This window comes from Sinocyclocheilus grahami, unplaced genomic scaffold (assembly GCF_001515645.1).
Source record: "Sinocyclocheilus grahami isolate Dianchi unplaced genomic scaffold, SAMN03320097.WGS_v1.1 scaffold3.1, whole genome shotgun sequence".
NCBI classification, from domain to species: Eukaryota; Metazoa; Chordata; class Actinopteri; order Cypriniformes; family Cyprinidae; genus Sinocyclocheilus; species Sinocyclocheilus grahami.
In genome coordinates this window covers 8,343,872-8,366,563 of record NW_015505182.1, presented here as the reverse complement: position 1 = coordinate 8,366,563, position 22,692 = coordinate 8,343,872, and the positions used below count along the sequence as shown (strand labels likewise).

Below are 22,692 nucleotides of genomic sequence, written 5' to 3'. Positions count from 1 at the left end.
ACACACACACACACACACACACATATATATATATATATATATATATATATATATATATACAGTATATATATGTATATTAGTGCTGTCAAACGGTTAATCGCTATTAATCGCATACAAAATAAACGTTTTTGTTTGCATATGTGTGTTCTGTGTATATTTATTATGTATATATATATACACACACATACAGTATATATATTTTGAAAATATTTACATGTATTTGCATGTCTATATTTATATTCATATAATTTATATGATAAATAAATATATTTCATATATAAACAACCTATTTTTCTGAAGTATATACATGCATGTGTGTGTATTTATATATAAATTCTTTAATAAATATACACAGCACACATACATATATTATGTAAACAAAAACTTTTATTTTGGATGCGATTAATCGTGATTAATCATTTGACAGCACACATATATATATACAGTATATATATAGCTATTCTCAAGATCAAATCAGTTTCGAAAGTATATATGCCTGGAAGAAGGAACAATTCCATACAAAAGGAATCAAACTTAGAGGCAAACTAATGGCAAACCTCATATGTCTGTGTGTCTTCTCTCGTTATTTCTGTCTCAGAGTGCTTCTTAAAGGACAGGAGAAAGAGGATGAAAAAAAAGAAGCTCTCAAACTCTCCATGAAATACCAGTTTGTCACTCCCCTCACCTCTATGGTTGTCACTAAGCTGCAGGAAGGTGACATGGAAGTAGCCAACAAACCCAAAGAGGGAGAAAGGGGAGAAAGGGGAGATGTTTATTTGGATTATTTTGACTCGGGTATGTCAAAATATTTTTCTTTTTTATGAATTGAAATAGCTTTTATTTAATTGATTAGTGTTTTTTAGTAGTATGTAAAATGTACAAATGCATGCTAAATAGTAAAGGGCATTGTTAGGCACAATGATTAGCACATCCCCATTAGTTGTGAATTTACTGATTTAAAAAAATCATAAAAGATTATTAAGGACACAAAAATGTATCTAAAAATATTTTAATGAAGTGCCATACTGTTTGTAGAAGATACAGCTTCTGACATAGAGCAATACACAGGTAAACAATAAACCTTTGCACAGGTGTTTTTAGCTTGACTGAAATGCTGCCGATTTGTGGGAGTGCATAAAAAACATAAGATATTTGATGTCCTTCTTTGGTAACGCTTTAGATTACAACCCGCAAAGAACTATGTAAGTATACTGAATTTACGGTGCATGTTTCTGTCATTATAGTGTACTTATAAAGAACATACGTGTAGGTATAAGGGAACAGTGTGTTACGTTTGGGTAATAAGGGGGTAACAACCAGATATGCAACCTGCAAAGGATTGCGTAAGTAAACTGAAGTTACAGTGTAACTTTTTTGTAATTATATTGTACCTATTCAGTACCTCCATGTAGATATAAGGGAATAATATGCGAAGTTTGGAGAATAAAGGGGTAACAACCTGTAAAATTACAAATCATTTATACTGTAAGTATTTTGAAACTAAGATTACTTACCTTATGAAAGCTTATTCGCCGATTTCAGCAACTTCTCAACACCACTATCACCAAATAACTTTCCATGATATACCATCAAGGTTCAATGCAGCTTAAAACAAGCTTACCTCTTTCCAGCTGTTCGCAGAAAAAATACATGATACAACATTTGTATTTCAGTGGATGTATACTGTGGTGTTTTTATAGCAAAAAAATGTAGAGAGTTTAATTTTCCATCGAACAATTAAATTAAAACTAGTGCAATATTGTTCTCTGTAATTACTGTGCAAATATACACTTGTTCTGTGTTTAAGTCCAACTTGTTCCTCCCTTGTTCCATGTAGTTACAGGGTAAATACAACATTTGCGGGCTGTAAATTAAAGTGGTGCTTTGTTCCCCCCTTGTTCCATGTAGTTACAGGGTAAATACAACATTTGCGGGCTGTAAATTAAAAGTGGTGCTTTGTTCCCCGCTTGTTCCATGTAGTTACAGGGTAAGTGGCTACAACAAATTGCTCTGAAACGATTGTTTATACAGTAGGTCATACATGCATACATTATATATCAGGTATATATCAATAAACATGGTGGACTGTTTTATTTAATTCAAATATTGTTTGCAATTTACTATAGGCCTACTGCTGGGTTAAATTAACCCAAAATGGGTTTTAAAATGAAATATGACAACACAATATGACAACAGTAACAACACAGGCAACAGATCGCCTAATAAAATATAAAAATGTATTACACCAGTTCAGAAAAAAAGCAAAGCAACTCCATACTACAGATTATACAGTTAAACCAAATTATTTTGAAAAGCTTGTTTAAGAATATATTTCGTTCATGTTTTTCACCCACTGACTTAATGAGTAGTTGATTAAATAGTAATGACTAGTTAAACTATTATGGCCAAACTATCACGCCAATAAACACAGTAATAAACACTGAAAGTCAAGATTAAACTGTGTATTATAGCGAACTGACAGGATTTTACTGTCTTTGATTTACCGTTTTGATCCACGTCCTCAAGCACCATTTTGAATAACTTAGTTCAGTTCCCGGTTTTACCGCTCATCAGTCGCTGCTCAATGTTGTGAGAACATACTCGGACAAAACCCTCCAGTTTTAAAAGAACACATTCCAGTCAGTTTCAAAAATCTCTCTCCTCTTCGTGTCGATTAGTTTTCTTGTATTTTCTACACATATTCCTGTCATGAGCGCCGCAAACACGGATAGACTCGTCTCATGCGCCATTCCAGCTGTTTCCAGTTCCTGATCACCACATTCAGTGCTGCAGTTTTAAAGGAACACACTCCAGACAGTTTCACAGTTGCCCCTCGTCTGCGCTTCGATTAGGTTTCTCCTATTTTCCACACATGTTCCCGTCTTAAGCACCGCAGTCATGGATTTCGTCGCACACAGAGCCGTTCACGTTTGAACTCATGTGACTTGCTGCATGTTCTCATTCACGTCCTCCACATTCATAACCCAGCAACGTCGGGTTACTTATTACTGATATCAACCCAAATTGGGTCAAATCAAGCCAGCTTCCTAACCCAACAGTCTCAACCGAGCGTTTGGATTGAAACAATTACCAGTGTGTTTTATATGTGTAGGCTGTAAAAAAGTGCACAGTGTATGCTTTTGCTTAATCGCTTGCAAATATAAGATTGTTAGGTCATACATACCCCGTTATATTAGAATAGGTACCCCTTAGTTTCAAAATACTTACAGTATAAATAATTAGCAATTTGACAGATTATTACTCCTTTATTCCCCAAACTTTTAATATTGTTACCTTATACCTACACGGAGGTACTGAATAGGTACACTATAATTACAAAAAAGTTACGCTGTAAATTCTGTTTACTTACGCAGTACATTGCAGGTTGTAATCTAAAGCGTTACCCCTTCTTTTTCAGATATAAGTCATTATCCCAGACTAACTTGTAAGTTTTTAAATTTACAGTATTTTCTGTTTTTTTTTGTTTTGTTTTTTTCTACTTGCATTTGTTCTCAGAATCATATAGCTCCCCTTCAGGAACTCGAGCTGTGTCTAAACACTTTTGGAACGCCTTTCAGCGTGACCATGTTCTGAATCACATGAGTAATCAGTCCAATGGATGGGCGAGATGTCACGGTCGTGGTGACGTAAAGACCAGGAAGCACGTGCGGTGGATACAGCGGCAGCTTCTGTCATTCAGCAAGTGCTCTGTGGTGTGTCAGTCTGAAACTCTGTTTGTCTGTCTTATTTACTGTTGTTTGTCTACCATCTAGTTCACAAGCATGTCTAAGGCCAAAGACAAACATAAGGGCGAGAGCAGGCAGCATTATAGGCTGTGTGTCCCTCCCTGCCCGCACTACATTATGGGTGGGGATACACACAGTCTGTGTGTTGTCTGCTTGGCAGTGAAGCATGCGGAGTTAGCTCTCGAGGGAGTGGGGCTAAATGATCTGAATGATTGAGGTTACAGGGCGATGCCTTGGGATGAACAGACACTCGCGAGCTATCTGTCTCCTGGCACTGCATCATCCCTGAAGGCCCCGGCATTGCCCTCCAAGCCGCTGGGGACCACCTCAGCGCTGGTGGGCAAAGGGTACATGGCAGCGGGTCAGCCCTGATTTCAGTGTTCCATGGCTTCTGAGGGCAGGCCCCTCTGGGGAAGAGCGGTGTACACCTCATCATACGGTGCCCGTCTCTCCTCAGTGCCCTCAGGAGGTTGGTCTGTCAACCCTGCCACCTCCGGTGCTTCAGGGCACAGCGGTCTCCAGCGAGCGCTTCTCTCAGTCTCCGCCCGGGAACATAGCGGTACTGGGAGGCTCGCTACCTCCACGGAGGTCTCTAGAGCAGCTAGATCGTCCGTCCCCTGCCAGTCCTCCGCTTCAGGGCACTGAGCTAGCCGCTCTAATAACACCAAAGGTCAGTCTCGAGAGTCTGATTCCCTTAGTAGACTATTTGGCAGCGTGGAAGCGTCTGCCAAATGTGTCTCAATTGGTCCAGCACACTGTAGAAAAAGGCTACTGCATTCAGTTTGGTTCTTCTCCACCTCGTTTCAACGGCGTGATTCCCACTCTGGTGGGCCCTGAGCAGGCTCTGGTTATGGAACAAGAAGTAAACACTCTTTTGAGGAAGGAGGCCATCGAGGTGGTCCCACCTCTCGACAGAAAGTCAGAGTTCTACAGCTGGTACTTCATCGTTCCAAAGAAGGATGGAGGGTTGAGTCACATTTTAGATCTGCGTCAGTTGAACCGCTCAGTAATGCGACTGAAATTCAGGATGCTCACACTCAAACAAGCCGTGTCTCAGATCAGGTCCGAGGACAGGTTCGTCACGACGATCTGAAAGACACATACTTCCATGTCTCCATCCATCCCCAACACAGGAAATTCCTGAGGTTTGCTTTCAGGGGCGAATCTTACCAATATCGGGTTCTTCCGTTTGGCCTTGCACTCTCACCCTGCACTTTCGCAAAGTGTGTGGATGCTGCTCTGGCTCCACTGCGACTCCAGGGCATCCACATACTCAATTATATAGACAATTGGTTGATATTAGCTCAGACGGTGCAGACGGTGGTTCGGCATCGAGATGTCATTCTCACCCACATGAATGCGTCAGTTGAACCGCTCAGTAATGCGACTGAAATTCAGGATGCTCACACTCAAACAAGCCGTGTCTCAGATCAGGTCCGAGGACAGGTTCGTCACGACGATCTGAAAGACGCATACTTCCATGTCTCCATCCATCCCCAACACAGGAAATTCCTGAGGTTTGCTTTCAGGGGCGAATCTTACCAATATCGGGTTCTTCCGTTTGGCCTTGCACTCTCACCCTGCACTTTCGCAAAGTGTGTGGATGCTGCTCTGGCTCCACTGCGACTCCAGGGCATCCACATACTCAATTATATAGACAATTGGTTGATATTAGCTCAGACGGTGCAGACGGTGGTTCGGCATCGAGATGTCATTCTCACCCACATGAAAGAGCTGGGGTTGAGACAGAACGCCAAGAAAAGTGTGCTTTCTCTATTACAGAGGACCACTTATCTGGGCGTGGTGTGGGATTCGACCATGATGCAGGCCCATCTGTTTCCTGCTCGGATCGAGTCAATCCACTCTCAGTCGTGAGAGTGGGAGAAGGCCGGTTTCAAAAACTGCTGGGTCTGATGGCAGCTGCGTTCAACGTGATACCTTTTGGCCTGCTGTACATGAGACCCCTACAGTGGTGGCTCAAGACCAAGGGGTTTTCCCCGAGGGGAAATCCGTTTCCCATGATCAAGGTCACGCGGCGATGCTTTCTTGCCTTAGACATGTGGAGGAATCCTTGGTTTTTGTCACAGGGCCCAGTGCTGGGAGCTCCTTGTCGACGCATAACGCTAATGACTGATGCATCCCTCACTGGTTGGGGAGCGGCCATGAGTGGCCGCCCAGCCCGCAGTCTGTGGAGAGCAGTGGCTCTCCATGGGAGATTCCCATCAGAAGGGATCTCCTCTCACAGGCGGGGGGCACCATCCCAGAGTTGTGGAAGCTGTGGGTGTGGCCCCTGAGGGGGCACAACTCATAGCCTCTCAACTGAGGTTGTTGAGACCATCCTCCAATCCAGAGCTCCCTCCACTAGGAAACTGTACGCCTTGAAGTGGAAGCTTTTCACTTCTTGGTGCAGAGACCGCTAGCTCGACCCTGGTTGGTTCAGTGCTGGAGTTCCTGCAGGCCCGTTTCGCTGAAGGGTTGACCCACTCCACCTTGAAAGTCTACGTGGCGGCCATAGCGGCCTACCACGTCCCTCTTGGTGGTCAGTCTGTGGGCAGAAACCCCCTAGTTACACATTTCCTCCGCGGTGCGCTGAGGCCTCCGGTATGATCTTGTGTCCCACAGTGGGTTTTGGCTGTGGTGCGAGAGGCTCCCTGTAAACATCCTTTCGAGCCTATTGAAGGGATTTCTGATCTTTTTCACACTATCTCCTCTATCAAGACGTTGGCCCCCTCTTATTTAGACTTTGGGTCTGGCTTGGCGAGCATGGCTTGGCGACCTTCTCCACAGAGCTGCCCTGTGGAGAAGGTCGGACCAACTGCTAGTGTGCTATGGTTCCCCTAAGAAGGGTCTCATTCCACTAGAAGTGTGGCGGCCTCCAAGGCCGTCCGGTCAGGTGTTTCTATGCAGGACATCTGCAACGCTGCGGGCTGGTCCATGCCGCTCACCTTTGTGAGGTTCTATGACCTCGATATTCATGCCACTCCCAGCTCCTCTGTTCTCTCGCCTTAGTTGTGCTCTTCCACACTAGGCAGGTATTTGAAAGTCTGGCGACGTGGGCATACTCGTTTCCAAAGTGTTTAGACGCAGATCGAGTTCCTGAAGGGGAATGTCTCTAGGTTACGCATGTAATCATGGTTCCCCAAGGGAACGAGATACTGCGTCTCATTGCCATACGTCCAGCATCCCTGCGAGCACTTCCCTCATTCTACCAGAAGCTGCCACTGTATCCACCGTACATGCTTTTAAGCTTCCTGGTCTTCACGTCACCCTGCCCGTGACGTCTCGCCCATCCATTGGACTGATTACACACGTGATTCAGAGTGTGGTCATGCTGAAGGCATTCCCAAAGTGTTTCGACGCAGCGTCTTGTTCCCTCTGGGAACCATGGTTACATGCGTAACCTAGAGACGACCATCCATATGTCCTTATAGGCTACAAAATCATGATAATAATTTGGTTTATTATTGGCTTTCAATGATAAACAATGTTCCCTCTTAGCTGGTAGCGTCGGCTGCTCACTTCTTCCACCACCACCGCGCAGAAGAAATAATAAATGCGCGCACACGCAAAAATTAGTTGGGAAAACCATTTGATTGAATTCTAGTAAAAGCAAAAGAATTGCAATGCTCTGGCAAACCACTATAGAGTTGATATCGCTATAGAGTTAGAACCGGTCAATGCGGTTGACAAGTTTCATAGAAAGAAAATTTTGTGCGCCAAATGAGTCGGTGTAGAAACCGAATACTTCAATGGTTGCGGATGAAATAGCTCAAAACGAGAGACAACACAAACGCAATGACATGTGAAATAAAACGTCATCATGTATTAAAGAAGAGTGGCTTGATTAAGTGCTCGAAATAGTGGATGATGGGCACAGAATGGTAACAATTTACAGTCACACATTTACAATCACACACAGGTGTTTTGTGTAAACTGTACTTCATAAGGGTGTTTAGATAGATATATAATAATTCACGCCCACGGTTTATATATATATATATATATATATATATATATATATATTTAACTTGCAGATCACAGTTTAAGTTGTGCTTCAGTTTGTTTTCTGTTCTATTCTATTCTATACTATTCTGTTCTATTCTATCAGTTTAAATGCTTCAGTTTGTTTTGATATTAGCCTATTATATTATGTTAGGCGTATATTATAAACCTAATAAATAATTGACCCTCATCAAGGCTGTATTATATATATATATATATATATATATATATTTATTTATTTATTTTTTATTTTTTATTTTTTTTTATTATTATTGGTTACTAATATTGGTTTCCTATTTTTATACCTATACTTTAAAATATAATTTATTCCTGTGAAGCAAAGCTGAATTTTAAGCATTATTACTCCAGTCTTCAGTGTCACGTGATCCTTCAGAAATCATTCTAATATGTTGATTTTTTAATCAGTGTTGCTGATCTAATATGCTGATTTACAACAGTGAAACTGTGTGCTGCTTAATATTTTTTTTTGGGAACCTGTGATACTTTTTTCTTTGATTCTTTGATTAATAAAACGTTAAAAAGAACAGCATTTATTCAAAATAGACATATTTTCTAACAATATAAGTGTTTACTATCAATTTTATCCATTTAACACATACTTGCTGAATAAAAGTATTAATTTCTTTAAAAAAAAGAAAGAAAGATTTTTAGATTTTTAAAGAAATCTACTGACCCCAAACTTTTGAATAGTAGTGTATATTGTAACACAAAATTTCTATTTTGAATACACACTGTTCTTTTTAACTTTTTTTTTTTAAATAAAATATATCACAGGTCCCAAAAAATATTAAGCAGCACAACAGTTTCAACACTGATAATAATTCAGCATATTAGAATGATTTCTGAAGGATCATGTGACACTGAAAACTGGAGTAATGATGCTGAAAATTCAGCTTTGCTTCACATAAATAAATTATATTTTAAAGTATATTAAAATAGAAAACTTTTATTTTAAATTGCAATAATATTTAAATATAATTTTTTATTTTGTGAAATAATATTTAGTATTTTTATCAAATAGATACAGCCTTGATGAACATAAGAAACTTCTTTCAACTTTACTGATCCCAAACTTTTGAACGGCAGTGTATTATATTGTAAAAAAAAACAATGTTTTTGCTCAGGTGCCCGAAATGTCCGCCCAAAGAAAAAAAAATTTGAGGGAACATTGATGATAAAGACTCCCTTATTTTGTTGAGAATGTGTACTGCATGTTTTAATGAATAATTGTAGCAAGCTTTTTTAGTAAAGGTGATGTTTGTAATTTTTTTGTGTAAGCTTTATGAATATGAAAATGCATTTGTATGTGTAAAGTGGTCAGAAATGTAAACATCCCTTGTCTTAAATGTTCTAAATATATGCAAGATATATATATGTCTTTGTTTTCATATTTCAGCATTACAAGTGCACAACAGTAAGCCAAATTAATTTTTTACCTTTATTGAAATTGATAAATGTAATAGTTCTTAATTAATAATTTTTTTTTTAATTTGTGTTGTTTTTTTTCACATCACAGGTGCAGGGGATTATCATGGTATGTCAAAATATGTTTTCTTATTTATTGATGTGAAATAGTTTAGTAGCTTTTATTTAACTGATTAGTGTTTTTTAGTATGTAAAATGTAAAAATGGATATTGAATGCTAAAGGGCATTGTTGGGTACAACACACAGCACAACCCCTTAATTGTAACCTTATTGATTTTATATAAAAAAAGGTTATTAAGCATATATATATATATATAGTCATTCTGGTATTGGTATATGGCCTATTGGTGTTTTGTTAGGATAGGACAATATTTGGACGAGATACAACTATTTGAAAATCTGGAATCTGAGGGTGCAAAAAAATCCAAATATTGAGAAAATTTCCTTTAAAGTTGTCCAAATGAAGTTCTTAGCAATCCATATTACTAATCAAAAATTAAGTTTTGATATATTTACGGAAGGGAATGTACAAAATATCTTCATGGAACATTATCTTTACTTAATATCTTTACTTAATAATGATTTTTGGCATAAAAGAAAAATCGATAAATTTGACCCATACAAATATTCTCATGTCTAATGTCTAATGTTTGCTTAAAATGCAAGAACTGCAAGTATTGAATGCAGATTAATTTTGCAATACAGTTATGGATAAAAAAGGGGAGAATTCCAAATGTAGATCATAACATGTAGTTTACATTTACATTTAGTCATTTAGCAGACCCTTTTCTCCAGAGCGACTTACAAATGAGGACAATGGAAGCAAAGTCAACAAAAGAGCAATGATTTGCAAGTGCTAGAACAAGTCTCAGTTATCTTTTTTTCAGTTATATATTCAGTTATTCAGTTTTTTTTTCAATTATATAATAAATAAAAGAAAACTGATAGAATACAAAGAAGAACAGAGCAAGCTAGTGTTAGAGGCCTTTTTTGCTTTTGTTAATTGTATAATAAATAAAAAGAAAACAAATAGATAGAATACAAAAAGATAAGAAAAGCTAGTGTTAGTTTTTTAATATATATATATAAAGAAATCAAGCTGTAAATGAATAGAGTGCAAGTCTAAAAGGGGCAAGGTTTTTTTTTTTTAAAGAATAGAGGGTCAAATAAAGATGGAAGAGATGTGTTTTTAGTCGTTTCTTGAAGATGGCTAAAGACTCAGCTGCTGGGATTGAGTTGGGCAGGTCATTCCATCAGGAGGGAACAGTTAATGAAAAAGTCAGTGAAAGTGATTTTGTTTCTCTTTGGGATGGCACAATAAAGCGACGTTAACTTGCAGAACGCAAGCTTCTAGAGGGCACATAAGTCTGAAGTAATGAATTTAGGTAAAGGGGTGCAGTGGTGGTTTTGTAGGTAAACATTAATGCTTTTAATTTTATGCGAGCAGCTATTGGTAGCCAGTGCAAATTGATAAACAGAGGTGAGACGTGCATTCTTTACGGCTCATTAAACATTTATCTTGCTGCCGCGTTCTGGATTAATTGTAATTGTAAATTAATTGCAGTTCTTTCATTATGCCTCCATACTGAAAATATATTTTTAACATAGAGGTATAATCAAAAGAAAACATGTTAAAATTGGGAATTACATCTGTTTTTCTCAAAAGCTGCCTTGTCCTTTTAAATTTATGATTTAATATTCCCTCTCAAGCAAAAAAAGATTTGAACTACGAAAGAGATTTGCAAATTCATCAAATATTTCTTTAGGTGTGATCTTTAAAATAAAGGGTTCACACAGAAGAAAAATGTGGGGTTCCTCAAAGAACCTTTCAGTGATCAGTTCTTAAAATACCCATTTTCTCTACCAAACAGTTCTACAACATTCGTGCAGCAAATACTGTAAGCAACTGGACAAAGTTTTACTACTATTTCCCTTTTGAGGCGTCTCTCAGACCATTAGAAAATGTTCAAACATTTGTCAACAATCCTCTGGTCCAGAAGAGATCGTACTGTACAGTCGTCTTGATAAAACGCTCTGGAATGCATCAATAGTTAATGATTGCAGGACTCAAAGTGCAGAAATACTGCTATTGGTTTAGTTCTCTTCAGGAGAAACAAAAAAATTGCCCAAAATCATTGTTTATTTGTCGTTCCACAGATTTATTTCCTCTGTAATTCCTTTACAGATATGGCAAATGCAAAGCCATAGCAATGTTGCACTTGCCTGTAGTGACTTCAGTGATTACAGATGCATTCCAAGGATTTGCTGGATTTTTCTTCAACTTCAAGATTAATTTCACAATTTCAATGTCTATTTGCTCAGTAATCCACAGTATCAATCTGCTGAAACTCCCAGGGTATTCTTCAAAAAATCTCGAGTGGAAAGCCGTGCTTCAAACGGAAACTTAAACAGCCGGAGAGAGGCAAGTCAAATGGCCTTTGACCTGACAGCAGTGACGCAGTGCCTATAAACACAGAGCTTTGTTTAACCACCCATTTAGTGAACTGTCAAGTTTTATCAGTAGATATAACGTCCAGCTTCTGTCTTTGGATTCTTTCTATCCCAGGCCCTTAATTCCATGTTTTAGCCTGGGAGTTGACAATTTGTTTGCACAGCTTTGCTATGTTAAAATAATATAATTATATCACATTTACCTCCCAAAATTAAAATTTTGACCATTTTATTCACTCTCATGTCATTCCAAACTATGGAACCTTCGGAACACAAAAGATGTTTTGAAGAATGTTTTTGACCATAAAATGAAAAGACATTTTTCAAAATATCATCTTTTGTGTCCTGCAGAGTTAAAAAAAAAAATACAGGGGGATGTTTGGAATGACATGGGGATGAGTAAATGATGACAGATTTGTGTGTGTGTGTGTGTGTGTGTGTGTGTGTGTGTGTGTGTGTGAGAGAGAGAATAACCCCTTTAATTAATACTGAGAAATAAGAGTTACGTAATCTTAAATTTCCTTCAAGTTCCTTTACAGGAAGTGTTACAGTAAGTCATAAATACGTGAACAGATAAGTTTAAAGCACAAAGACAAAGGTCAAAGCATACAGATAAAGTGTCCCGTACATAATTTTGATTGTTTGTGTAACTGCTGACTCAAATACCCACATCCTTGAAGTCTTTGTTAAATCTAATGAATCACCATGACTTGGTTTATGATGTAAACCTTTAGACAGTATGCGTTTAAGCATTTGTATGTTCAAGACACACATATCTGATGCATTTTTTCGTTAGGACTAAACAGAGAAATTAAGAATAGCTGTCATTTTTACCTGCATTTAATGCAGTTCCAAATAAAACCTTAAAACTTTTAAATAAAAATAAATTTATGTCACTTGCTAATGTAAACAAGTATGAACTTGTTTCACCTGAAAATGCTAGTAATGAATATTATGTTTAATGTGATAGATGTTACATATTTTGATATATCATATTTGGGCAAATGTTTAAGTGTTTAATGGACAGAAATGTTTATTCGATTAAACCCCAATCCTAAAATGCACATGATTTACAGTCATTTAGATTTTAAAGAGGGATAATTTGTGTTAGTGTTAAAATAAAATTCCAGATTCTAACACATTGTTTTTATGTTGATGAATTTATTGAAATGCTGAGGTGTGTCAGAGATATCATGTTTGCCAATGACAGAAAAAAAATACACTCAACACAAACATCAGCAAGTGTTTTACATAGAAACATGCTCTGTCCCAGTTTATCATTTGCCAGCTTTGAACTCTACAGCTTAGTGACAGTGAAATCAGAAATGTCTTTCTGCATCGCAGCGTAGAACGAGACAAGCCAGCATTTGATAACCGGCTTTGAAGAAAGTCTGTAGTCTGTGACGTCCTCCCTACAGACACATTCATAGATTAAACAGATGTATAATACGAGCAAAAAAAAATCAGCAGTGAACGTATTGTTTATCACATACCAGCTTGTGCTCACTTCCTGGTCATTTATCTTTAGAGTTGGTGTTTGTGATCCTTGAATCTCCTCATATGAAGCATCAGTTTTTCCTTTAATATTACCCACAGTTATTTAACCCATGTTGGTTTAATAAAGCAAGTTACAAATCAAAATGTACTATTTGATTGCTAAATTGTTGATGCGTCCTTAAATGTTTAATAAGTGAAGCACTCTTACCTAAAATGCCTGTCAAACTGACATCTTTTGGCTGTTGCTGAACAGCAGGCCACAGAAAAATTTCCCTTTTTTCCTTATGGAGAAGAATAACGACGTGAATATTTCCCATGGTGACTTCTATTTCATTGCTCCGTAGAATCAGAGACACGCTGATGAAACAGAAAAGCTGAAGAATGAATTCTATCTCTCAGGTTAACATATAGGCTATAACATACACAAGTTTCGTGAAACACGTATAGTTTGAGTAGTATTTACCCCTCAGTATTGTGTTGGGTCAGTTCCTGGCCCCACAAGAACTCAACTTGATTCTGGCCGTCATGGTATCTGACAGAAGTTGTGTTTATAGTCAGATGATGGTTTGTTTTGTAATGAAAAGTAATTTGATGGAATCCATTTTGTCCAGTCATGGATTCTCCATTCATAGAGAACTCTAGGACACAAAGTAAATGTATTTAATTCAAGAAAAAGAGGACTTCTAAAAGGATGTGTTCGTTGTAAATGTGTAGTAGAAACCTGAAGCTGAATCCTGTAGAAGTCTGAGTTTGTGAGGAACAGGAACGTCAAAACAGAGTGGCTTAGACTGACCAACAACAGGCAGCAGGAAACGATTGCTACGAACTGTTGGAGCTAAGACAGAACATAACCAAATGCAGCATAAAGTCAAACAAACCAAAATGTATTCAGACACCTTCAACATTTCTCACATTATCACAGTTTATTTGCTATAGTTTAGAAAATGTTAATAAAATATGACAAGAGTTAAACTGTGTCAGAACCAATTCATCTTGATAATGTCAGATAACTTTGATAGAAAGGTAATTAACAAAACATGGTCAGGTTAAAGTGTCAAATCAAATTTTTGATCCCAAATTTATATCAGCTTTACTGGTAGTCCACTGTGTGAATAAATTTTGGGTATAATATATCACAGTTTACTTTATTTTGCTATCATCACTTACATAAATGAACTAGTGTCCTGCACCCACTAGTAAAAAAAATATCAAAAATTATATCTGGTGTTTGAATCATTTTTGGTTTGACTGTATAATTATTATATAAAATTCCATAATAATTAAGTTTGAGAGATCTTTATGTACCTTGCATAGTAACGGGAACACGTACCATATCTGGAAGTATGGGGCTTTGATCTAAGACTAAGAGAAGGTGTAACCGATAAAATTAGACGTAATGTACATTTTGTATGCATTTACCCATAAGGCAGAACGTCTCAGTTATGAATGTAACCCTTGTTCCCTGAAGGAGGGAATGGAGATGTTACATCAACACTTTACATTAGGGGTCTCACTTAGGAGCCCCAATCACCTCTGAGCATTACAAGAAATGGCCAATGACTATTGGCAAGTGGAATTTGCATGCCAAGCCTCTCCCTGAACATATGGGTATATGAGATGACGGTGTGCATCCACTCATTCAGGTTTGTGCTGAGGGGCAGAGAAGCATCACGGCATTCAGAGCAGTTCACGGTTGTGGTATGAGGGAGATAACGTCTCTGTTCCCTCCTTAAGGGAACGAGGGTTACATACGTAACTGAGACGTTCCCTTTCAGTCAGTGACATTCGTCATTACATCCACACTGACATTAGGGGTCCCTATGAAAAGCACCAGAACTGTGTTATGAAATTGATGTTGCAGTGCTGGCAGGAATTTGAATCATAAGACTGATCGTAGCAAAGTCTAACATATTGTCCTAACCCCAGTTCAGGGGAACACAACAGAAACGAAAGCAGACCTGTACAGGGAAAAACTCGGATTTACCGAGGGAAACCAAACCGTGGAAGAACATATAGGATTACCCAACGGAACCTAATGTATGGGTACCTAGTCCAGTATAAGGTAGGGATGTACAACAGCGATTGAGCACGCGGCCGTGACAGGGACAATCACTCATGAAAACGATGATTGTGGAAAAAAAAAAGTCTGATTGGTTATAGCTTTGTATGGCTTTGCCAGGCAATTTCAGGAATCACTTGAAAATATAGAACAAATCTGCCATAAACATAGCATTATATTGAGAACTTTATAGAAATCTATAGTAAATTCTGTCCTTGCCCGTGTTTCAGCGGGCTGTCATGAAAGTGCATCACAGTGGAAGCTCTCGCTCTCTCTCTCTCACTATAGCGCATAACTTGAAGTTCACTGGTATTTGTATCTTTTTGTGCAGATGTCTGCTAGAGAGGCACTGTGCGCCAATGCCAAGGAGGAGACAACACTCCAAGTGGAATGAGCTCAAAATCAAAATGAATAAACGGGCTGTGTTGAGGCAGAATCCAGACATAAAAGTCCTTCTGGTCGATTGCTGCAAACCAATCCTGGTGCTGATCGCATGAAAGAATGCACTTCTGCGTCAGCATCTTGAACAGAAGCCTGTATAGGGACAGATTCAAGATTGGTTGTAACCCACCGCTATTCTTGGGTGTGATTAAATAAGGGCTGTAAAGTCCCAATTTCATCTCAGCTGGAGGGACGAATTCTATCATATCCTTCACCAGAAGGACTACATTCTCTGCATACAGAACACAGCCATCCTTGTCCATAACTGACGTAAAGAGGATGCCCCTGAACCTGGGAGGGCACCTGGCAAATTGAATCGCATAGCCCAGTCAAACAAACGAGCCAGCGAGATGGGTTGGGGAGCGCTAGCCCCCAAGTCCCAAGTGAGACCCCTAATATCAGTGTTGACGTAACATTGAATGTGACTGACTGAAAGTGAATCAAAGTAACAGTGTTTTCAAACATACCACGGGAGATCAATAGATTAACGGAGGAATAACTGAGATCATGGAATTCTAAACAACAACAAAAAAGGGTTTAGTCATTAAAAAGTCAAAGACAGACTATGTATGCAGTAATACAGCTTTTCATGCAAGTGAGTTTATTAAAAATTCACAGCACTCATAATGTAATAATGTGAACAATATTTGAGAGAAATAGACCTTTTGTGTACATAGAAAAAGTCTTAGATCTTTGAGTTCAGCTCATGAAAAATGGGGGCAAAAACAAAAGTGTTACATTTATCATTTTGTTCAGTGTAAATAATGAAAAAAGTTGTACAAATGCATTACTGAAATAATTAAATAGAGAAATTATTAAATTTAGTAATTAAACTGTACTGATTTTTTTGTAATAATATAAATTATAAAACATTTAATGATCATTCCTTTCACATAACTAGAGCTACATTTAAATAATTCTCTTTTCATTAAAATGTATTTTCGAATATTTCATATTAAGAGGTTTCTTTTCCAAATCACACCTAATGCCTTATTTCATTTATTTTCATTCCATTTACAGTACATTCAGAAAGTATTCACAGCGCTTCGCTTTTTCCACATTTTACAGCCTTATTCCAAAATGGATTAAACAATACCCCTTAAATGGTAACGTAAAAGTAGTTTGTTTGAAATCTTTGCAAATTTATATAAAAATAAATAAATAATGCAAAAAAAAACATCCACATAAGTATTCACAGCCTTTGCTCAATACTTTTTTGAAGCACCTTTGGCACCAATTACAGCCTCAAGTCTTTTTGAGTATTGCTTGGCACACCTATTTTTGGACACCCCATTCTTCTTTGCAGGACCTCTCAAGCTCCATCAGGTTGGATGGGGAGCATCGGTGCACAGCCATTTTCAGATCTCTCCAGAGACGGTCAATCAGGTTCAAGTCTGGGCCACTCAAGGACAGTCACAGAGTTGTCCTGTAGCCACTACTTTGTTACCTTGGCTGTGTGCTTAGGGTCGTTGTCCTGTTGGAAGCACTCTAGAGCAGGTTTTCATCAAGGAGGTCTCTGTACATTGCTGCATTCATCTTTCCCTCGATCCTGACTAGTCACCTCCCTGACTAAGGCCCTTCTCCCCCGATCGCTCAGTTTGGCCGGGCAGCCCGCTCTAGGAAGAATCCTGATGGTTCCAAACTTCTTCCATTAACGGATGATGGAGGCTACTGTGCTCATTGGGACCTTCAATGCTGCAGAATTTTTTTTGTACCCTTCCCCAGATCTGTGCCTTGATACAATCCTGTCTCGGAGGTCTACAGACAATTCCTTGGACATCATGGCTTGGTTTGTGCTCTGACATACGCTGTTAACTGTGGGACCTTATATAGCCAGGTGTGTGCCTTTCCAAATCATGTCCAATCAACTGAATTTTCCACAGGTGGACTCCAATCAAGTTGTAGAAACATCTCAAGGATGATCAGTGGAAACAGGATGCACCTGAGTGTCATGGCAATGCACCTTATGTACATGATTTTTTATTTGTAATAAATTTGCAAAGATTTCAAACAAACTTCTTTCACGTTGTCATTATGGGGTATTGTTTGTAGAATTTTGAGGAAAATAATGAATTTAATCCATTTTGGAATAAGGCTGTAACATAACAAAATGTGGAAAAGGTGAAGCGCTGTGAATACTTTCCGGATGCACTGTAGCTTTTAATACGGCAAATTTGCAATAATTAAAGAAAGTCAAAGAGCAGTTGATTTCATTCAGTTGAAATTAAATTATTATTATTATTATTACAAATTTTTGGACAGAAAGCATTGCAACATTGTCATACATACCCTCAGCTACTGGAAAGGGAACTGGGAATGAAGATGATTCAGCCATTAAAAAAAACTAAAAAACTTTAATTTATTACCAAGTACAATCATTTACATTCGTTTAATAATTGATAATTAGACATGACATACATGATATGCACAAGGCAGCAGCGTTTATTCATTACACAATCTGGCTGATAAATGTAGAAGAGAAAAGAAATTAAAACACCTACATGCAGCAGGATGAAGGCGATATCGTCCACCTAAAAAACAAATATATTTTTTTATGTTGTGAGCATGAATCAAAAATCTGTTTATTACAAATTCATTTTCAATATGTGTGTTTTATTGCAACCCCAGCATTTTGCACCCCATTTGCCTGGCCCTTTTTCCACCAAATTTTCAAAATCTATATTTAAAAAAAAATAAAAAATAGAGGGGTTTGAAAGCAGTATTTGGAAAAAGGGATAGCCTTAATAATGTGATCATTGTGATTTGAATACTGCTTGTTCTGAAAATGGAAGCTATAAGATAAGGGGCACATTTTTCTTTACACATGATGTGTCCTGTACCCATGAAAAAAAAAAGACAAAGAAAAAAAGCCATACCACGGCGCCCTGGATTAGCACCACCATATCTTGATCCTGGGATATACAACAACAACAAAAAATAATAAAAAAAGATATTTCAAAGCAGATAAAGTATCCTAACGTTGGCATAAAATTAAAATTCACCCAATTTTAGTAAATTCTTCTATTTTCCAAATGCATGTTGTAGATCTTATTGTGAATGTATATATATATATATATATATATATATATATATATATACACAGTTCAAAGCAGATGCCGTATATTAAAGTAAGCATGAAATAAAAATGCATGCATTTTCTAAATACATGTTAAGTCTCATTGTGAACTATGTATCCATGTATGTGTTTCACTTTTTGACAATTATGAGCTTTTTTAATCAAAATAACTCTCTTGTGGTGTAAAAACATTTCTGGTGGTGTATGCAGGACTTAAATCCAATTATCAACTAGTGTAAAAAAAATCAACAACACAAAAAAACAAGTCTCTATCCTATATATTTTAAATTTTTCCATAAGCTATTGCTACTTTAAATTCTCTGTAATAGTTTACATAAATAGAGTACATGAACTGTTTGTTTCATTATTTTATACACTACCGGTCAAAAGTTTAGGATCAAAACGATTTTTTATGTTTTTTTACAGGAGTTTCTTATGCTCATCAAGGCTGCATTTATTTGATCAAAAATACAGGAAAAAATTGTATATGCTGATTTATTATCAGTGCTGGAAACTGTTGTGCTGCTTAATATTTTTTGGAACCTGTGATACTTTTTTTCAGGATTCTTTGATGAATAAAAAGTTAAAAAGAAGAGCATTTATTTAAAATAGAAATCTTTTCTAACAATATACACTACAGTTCAAAAGCTTGGGGTCAGTAAATTTGTATTCTTTATTTTTTTTGAAAGAAATTAAAACATTTATTCAGCAAGGATGTGTTAAATTGTTAAGAAGTGATAGCAAAGAGTTATATTGTTAGAAAAGATTTATATTTTTAATAAATGCTGTTCTTTTTAACTTTTTATTCATCAAAGAATCCTGAAAAAAGTATTGCAGTTTCCAAAAAAATATTTGGCAGCACAACTGTTGCCAACATTGACAATTCTAATAATAAATCAGCATATTAGAATGATTTCTGAAGGATCATGTGACACTTTATACTGGAGTAATAGCTGATGGAAATTCAGCTTTGCATCACAGAAATAAATTATATTTAAAAGATATTAAAATAGAAACCATTATTTTATATTGTAATAACATTTTACAAGATTACTGTTTTTTTCTGTATTTTTGATCAGATAAATGCAGCCTTGATGAGCATAAGAGACTTCTTTAAAAAATATTACACTTTATAAAAACTGTAAAAAAAAAAATACAAAGGGAAAACTGTTATTCACTGCATATACAGCGGCCATCAAAACTCCATTTCGGAAGAAAAGTTTGTCTGATGAGGTCGGAAAACACTAGACAGCTGCTTTATAATATAAACTGACTCTGTTGTCTTAACTTGTAGGATGCACAAATGAAGTAGCTTCTCACCTGGAGGTCTGGGTCGCGCTTCTCCCTCTTTGGGTTTGTCGGCAACTTCCACATCACCTTCTTGTGGCTTAGTAACGACCATAGAGGTGAGGGGAGTGACAAACTGGTATTTCAGGGAGAGTTCGAGAGCTTCTTTCTTTTCATCCTCTGTCTCTTGTCCTTTAAGAATCGCCCTGAGATAAAATATGTTCTCAATGTTCAAATTAAAGGCACAATATGTAATTTTTTGCCACTAGAGGGCGCGTATTCAAAACAAACAAAGAAACAAAGGCGTAGTTTGATGATGCCGTGACTGAGTGTGGGATCATGGGAGTTGTCGTCTTCATCTCCACAGCCGATGCAATCCGACGGGACTCGGGCAGAAATCATGTTCATGGATGAGCTAATGATTTATTAACGTAGTAGAATGAAGCAGGGTGAGGCTGAAAGCCGTCGAAGCGAAACGAGGCCGCTGAACGAGAGTGACACACGGCTCGAAAGCAGCGGAGCTTTTATTATGCCACAGTCGACCGCTTCCGCTCCTTCTGGTCGTGCGTATGTGGGGGAAAGCAGCGCTGTTTTATCATACTAAATACATTTGAACGTTCTGTTATAATGCTACTCTGCAGTCGTCACCTGTCTAATAAAGTGCATAGCATATTAAAGCGTGTTTGGTGTTTCCATGTTTTCTACAAAACAAAACCGGAAATCGAGGGTATATGACATCATTGGCAAGCGACAATGACACTATAGACACGGTTCGTGTCACTAGTTAAAATTGCTTATTTCTCTGGATTTAAACTTTCTTCAAAACATTTGGGATAATGTAAGTACACAAGTCAGCAAAACATATAAAACTGTTCTAGTGGTTTTTGGATATTTTAATTAAAAAAAACGTACATATTGTGCCTTTAAATCGCAGAATGTCAATTCACTCATAAACTTACTGTCTCTCCAGAAGCTGCTTCACTGTAAGGTAGGCCCACAATCTCTGCATGAAATCTTCATTCTCAGGTGGGACATCACTGGGGTCTTTTGTCAATATAGTGTCCTGATATGTCACATTGTTGCTTTTCTGTTTAGAAATAATAATACTAGTGAATATTTTTTATTAGGAATGCTGTCAGTACAACTTTCACCCATAACCTACTATAAAAACAAAGCTATTATTCCCAACTCCTATACACAATCGACCAGTGATACTAATAATATGCCACTAAAGAGAAGACTAGTGAAGATCTTACTGATACTGCGATGACTTCAGTGGTGAAACTCTCCACACTGTTGTCTATGATTTGTCCTGACACCACAATCTCAGAGCCATTGAAGTACAAGCTAAAGCTGGTCTTGGTAAGGTTTGTCCCGCCTGGGTATTTAAGTTGAATATCAGTGAGGAGAGGGACGGCAACTTCTTCATAGAAGCCCTAAAAATCAAACAAACTTTAAATGCACTCAAAGACAGAACCGTTCTATGGAAGCATATGGGTAGCAAAATTCATTTTGAAATGTAATATGCAAAATGACAATGCAATATGTAAAATGGCAATGTATTTCTGTGTTTAAATTTACATTTTCCCAAAATGAAAATGAAAATTCAATTATATAATTTACATTTGCCATTTTCCACACTAGTTTTAATATGTCAATTAAAAACATATTTTAACACTTTATAAGTTGCAAAAATTAAAATGAAATTGTATTACCCAAATTGATTAGATATGTTTAACATGTCCAAGCAAAAACTGTAGCAAAATTATCATTTAAATGCCATTTTCCCTAAATGCATTAAAACTTACGGGTAGGACAATTGAGATTGCATTTTCATTGTGATACCGCGTGATAATTAGGGATGGGCGATACCTCTTATTTTATTTTCGATCCGATAACAATATTTTCAAGCCCAGTATCGTCGATATCTATACTGATACCGATACCTCTAAACTAAACTGATCTTTTAAATTATTAAAAGAATATAATCAGTAATTATACTCACTTAATATTAGATTTTAAAGCCATGTTTTTTAACATTTCATAGGCATTTTTTTGTTTACATTGTCATAAATAATATATACTATAATTGTATTTTAGCCCTTTACTGGGGCAGTAACCTCAAAGGTGCAACTATACCCCTAAAAGGAAGCATATTAGTACCATACAAGTATGCATGCTTTTAGGGTAGATAAGTTACAAAGGTGCACCTTTGAGGGTGCCTCATGAAAAATAAACATGGTGTTACATATGTACTAAAATGTTTTATTATTACTATTACCATGGTTTATTTGTGGTTACTGCAGTTTTACTACAAATACTGTGATAAACTGTGGTTACTGTAATAAAACCATGGTTAATTTTTGTAAAAGGCTACCAGGCTGTTGTACCCTTAAAGGTGAAACTTTAGCATATTTTTTTCTGACAGATTTATTAACAGCAATTACAGAACATAACACAATCCATTTGAACTTTTTTTTAAGTCACATGCTCACCAAAGCTGCACTTATTTGAAAAAAAAAAAAAAACTTAAAAGCAGCAATATTGTGAAATATAACAATTAAAAATAAATATTTTCAATTTTAATATATTTTAAAATGTAATTTAAAATGCATCTGTGATCAAAGCTGAATTTTCAGCATCATTACTCCAGTCTTCAGTGTCACATGATCCTTCAGAAATAATT

At 37.0% G+C, this 22,692-nt stretch overlaps 2 protein-coding genes across 3 annotated transcripts in view; one reads left to right on the top strand and one right to left on the bottom strand.

The window, feature by feature from the left end:
* LOC107579335 (inter-alpha-trypsin inhibitor heavy chain H3-like) overlaps nt 1-9,359 on the top strand; it is a 25,443-nt gene extending 16,084 nt beyond the window's left edge. Inside the window, exons 13-15 of one of the 2 annotated variants that reach the window (XM_016265206.1) lie at nt 599-795; nt 9,166-9,183; nt 9,286-9,359. In XM_016265206.1, the coding sequence (XP_016120692.1) occupies nt 599-795; nt 9,166-9,183; nt 9,286-9,344 (274 nt within the window). In that variant the 3' untranslated portion in view covers nt 9,345-9,359. Of the gene's footprint in view, nt 1-598; nt 796-1,035; nt 1,306-9,165; nt 9,184-9,285 lie in introns of those variants that run through there. The other variant, XM_016265271.1, reaches the window with a different exon arrangement.
* Nucleotides 9,360-12,787: 3,428 nt separating this feature from the next.
* Nucleotides 12,788-22,692, bottom strand: part of LOC107581815 (inter-alpha-trypsin inhibitor heavy chain H3-like) — a 17,108-nt gene continuing 7,203 nt past the window's right edge. The window contains exons 11-23 of the mRNA XM_016267473.1: nt 21,263-21,442; nt 20,966-21,093; nt 19,922-20,212; nt 18,520-18,563; nt 18,145-18,174; nt 17,933-17,953; nt 16,111-16,158; nt 14,449-14,505; nt 13,865-13,978; nt 13,607-13,781; nt 13,352-13,500; nt 13,140-13,224; nt 12,788-13,058 (exon numbers count right to left, since the gene is read on the bottom strand). Coding sequence (XP_016122959.1) covers nt 12,944-13,058; nt 13,140-13,224; nt 13,352-13,500; nt 13,607-13,781; nt 13,865-13,978; nt 14,449-14,505; nt 16,111-16,158; nt 17,933-17,953; nt 18,145-18,174; nt 18,520-18,563; nt 19,922-20,212; nt 20,966-21,093; nt 21,263-21,442 — 1,437 coding nt within the window. The 3' untranslated portion in view covers nt 12,788-12,943. The remainder of the gene's footprint in view (nt 13,059-13,139; nt 13,225-13,351; nt 13,501-13,606; nt 13,782-13,864; nt 13,979-14,448; nt 14,506-16,110; nt 16,159-17,932; nt 17,954-18,144; nt 18,175-18,519; nt 18,564-19,921; nt 20,213-20,965; nt 21,094-21,262; nt 21,443-22,692) is intronic.